The sequence below is a fragment of the Amphimedon queenslandica genome, unplaced genomic scaffold (assembly GCF_000090795.2).
Source record: "Amphimedon queenslandica unplaced genomic scaffold, v1.1 AMPQUscaffold_12295, whole genome shotgun sequence".
Classification (NCBI taxonomy): domain Eukaryota; kingdom Metazoa; phylum Porifera; class Demospongiae; order Haplosclerida; family Niphatidae; genus Amphimedon; species Amphimedon queenslandica.
In genome coordinates this window covers 1-3,192 of record NW_003547467.1, presented here as the reverse complement: position 1 = coordinate 3,192, position 3,192 = coordinate 1, and the positions used below count along the sequence as shown (strand labels likewise).

Here is a 3,192-nt window from a genome sequence, read left to right as displayed (position 1 = left end):
ACGCAGAAATGGGACCATACAACACAAGATTGAACTGTCTGTTGTTAACGAACTACTCAAGAAACATGAAGCCACACCCACTGGAGGGACCACACCCATTGTTAGAACCACACCCACTGGAGGAGCTACACCCACCAGTGCTAGTGCTGGTTTCATTCCAGTACCAGTTTCAGCAGTTTATTCATCTCATTCCCTCGGTGTATTACCGTACAATGTCAGATCTCCTCCTTTACTAGCCACACCCCCTCCAACTGACACACCTTCAAGACTACATTTACTCTCCAGTCGTCCGTACAAACATTGAAAATATTGATTATTACTGTTGTTACTTATTTTTGTTATTTAGAAAAACAAATTATTATTTGAACTGAAGCTGAAGCCATAAAATGTAAAGGTGTAGATATATAGACTGACCACATTCACTATCAGCAGCCCTTGCAGCCTTCCCTCACCACTGTAGCACCTTCAGCCCTGAGTATCATTACCTGCTGACTACTGCTAATCACTGACTGCTTTAGTCTCCACCTCAACTGTATATACTGCTGATTACTGTCTGTTAGGAACTGGTTTAGTCTCTTCTCTGTCTATTGGAAGACTGTGTAGATAAGACTGGACAATATGTTCTTGTTCATTTCAGTTTGTATAATTACAATATGTGGATCAGCTACTGATGGTCACTCTATTAGTAAAAGAGGTAAGTAATGTCAAGGTTGATTCATTCCCTTCATTAATGGCCCATAGATGTTCCTCCATTAGCTCTACACTGCACTCCTCAGTGGAATGGAACTGATCAATCATTCACTGTCCATATTGATTTCAATGTCTCCAATGACATTATTGGTAGCCTTCATCATTTTTGGATCACATTTGAAGTTTCTTTAAAATCAAATGGAAATACACAATCACACATTGACGTAGCACAGGTTAATGCTAATGTAAGTGTAAGCTATAAATTATTATTAATATTTTTACCATTTTCTTATGTAGAGTGGAACAGGACATCAAAATGTAACTCAGTTTCAATATACTGATTACAATAGACGTCCTATTAGTAACCACTTAAAAGCTGATTATCTAGTAAATGTTTTTGCTATTTATAAACTATAATAATAATAACTACTAGGTGACTATGAGTTGGACTCAGTTCCCAGCTGGTGTGTCTAGTAACAAAAGAGACACTGTGTTCCTATACCCTCCCCCTCCTCCCACTCCAGTTGATTCATTACTAACCAACAGTGTCTATACTACTTACCCTATACCTTCTTCTTTCATAGTAACCATCACCTCATTGACTGTATCATGGACTATTGATGATGGTGATGATAATAATCAACTGATTAAATATTATTTGAATTTCATTGGAGACTTTATTAGTCAGCATGCTCCATCAGTTGTTAGCAACGTGACTGCAGGAGACAATGATGTAAGTATATAGTTTGTGCTATTACTAATTCAGTTTATTTTATTTAACTTACAGACGTTCACAGGTCAAAGTATAGCCCCCATTACTATATATGTACATGGTCACTCTCCATTCATACTAATACAGGTACAATTATTAATGATTTTATTATCATTAACATCATTATCAATTAGATGTATTCCCAATATTCTGTTACTGGCAATAGTGGCCAAATGATAACTGTCACTTCTGATATCACTAGTATAGCAAACATTTCATTAACAACAACAACAACAGCAACAACAACTACTACTACTACAGCAGCCACCAGTACTCCTACTAATAATACTCCAATGAGCACTACAATAGAACCAACAGCAACAACAACAGCAGTAGCAGTATCAGATACATCAGTTGCTTGTGTCCCATTATCAGTTACTAGTGTCCCATTATTGAGTGTGACTATGGAGACATTGAGTGTTATGTCATCTCATCAGGTAACAGAATCAGTGACAGGAAGTACTACTCCTAATGGTAAGTCCCTCTACTATTTGTTATGTACTATTTACTACTTGTTTATTGCACAGCCACCACCATTGAAGTCACTCCTACAGCTACATCTACTAGCACACAATCAACTACTACTAATACTACTATTACTATTACTACTGACTCTGCCAGTGGTTCTAATGCTGCTCCTATTATGGCTGGAGCTATTGGAGGAATAATATTATTGATTATTATACTGATTGCAATAACAATAGCAATCAAGAAACAAAAAAGTAATAAATATTTTAATGATTTTGTATATTTATTGATTTTATAAAGGTAACAATGAAGTATCTAAAAAGCAAGTTGTTATATTTATGTATTATTATTATCAAACTTATAGGGCTGATGCAGTAGTGACTTATGATGAGATCATTGTTACACCAACTACTACTACTGAAGTACCAATATATGATACACCAATGGAACTACAGGCTAATACTGCTTATGATGTTATTAATGAAGATATAATTAATGTACATAATAATGATGCATATGGACAAATAATGATGTAGTATTATGTAATTATTATGGCATTGTATTAAAAGTAAATCCACATGCATTGTTGTTTATGATGTACACAATGTGTATGCATGCATGGGTGGAGTTAATGCAATAATAATCCTATAATATATACAATAAACAGTTTATTGTTTATAGTACAGATTGTTCAGTTCTCATTTCTCTTACACTAATGGCTACTGCTACTGGTATGTACCTGTGTCTTATATTGACTGGATGCATGAGTTTTGGTAAATCTTGTAAGTTATTTCTAATTTTTAACATGATACTATCATAGCTGCATGTATCTAGCTGTATTACACTATGGTCAAACAGTTCCTGATACTGGTATACTACCATGTTCTGGTGACAGAGTAGAACTGACTTGTACAACTGATACTGGTGTAGTAGTTTGGAAAGCAGATAATGGAGCAGAAACTGAACTAACTCATCTTACTCAACCTGTTGTGATAGACAGTCTCAATGTCAGTGTTACTGCTGTTAATGGTAGTATGATAACAGCTACTGCTACTAATAAATCAGTAAATGTATCATTGAATGGAACTATGATTGGTTGTACAGATATGGTTGGTGCTAGCTATATATATTCAAATATTACTTTGTCAGGTTAGATATTATTGTGTATTATACAATCATTATTATTTAATGGCAGGTCCACCAGTATTACCAGTATTACATACAACAGCTAAACCAATTAATAATAGCTCATTAACTATTAA

At 34.8% G+C, this 3,192-nt stretch overlaps 1 protein-coding gene across 3 annotated transcripts; it reads left to right on the top strand.

The window, feature by feature from the left end:
* The first annotated feature begins 399 nt into the window (after positions 1–399).
* On the top strand, positions 400–3,165 carry LOC109588089 (chitinase 3-like). 3 transcript variants are annotated; one of them, XM_020004275.1, is made up of 12 exons: positions 400–694; positions 742–935; positions 988–1,077; positions 1,124–1,423; positions 1,478–1,549; positions 1,597–1,936; positions 2,005–2,184; positions 2,231–2,252; positions 2,295–2,427; positions 2,612–2,712; positions 2,765–3,079; positions 3,126–3,165. In XM_020004275.1, exons 1-10 carry the CDS (start codon positions 619–621, stop codon positions 2,705–2,707), a joined length of 1,503 nt encoding a protein of 500 aa, XP_019859834.1. In that variant the 5' UTR covers positions 400–618; the 3' UTR covers positions 2,708–2,712; positions 2,765–3,079; positions 3,126–3,165. The 3 variants fall into 3 exon arrangements, with proteins under 3 accessions (XP_019859834.1, XP_019859833.1, XP_019859835.1); XM_020004274.1 differs by having other exon boundaries at positions 1,990–2,184; XM_020004276.1 differs by lacking the exons at positions 2,612–2,712; positions 2,765–3,079; positions 3,126–3,165 and having other exon boundaries at positions 1,990–2,184; positions 2,295–2,530.
* Positions 3,166–3,192: the final 27 nt, after the last annotated feature.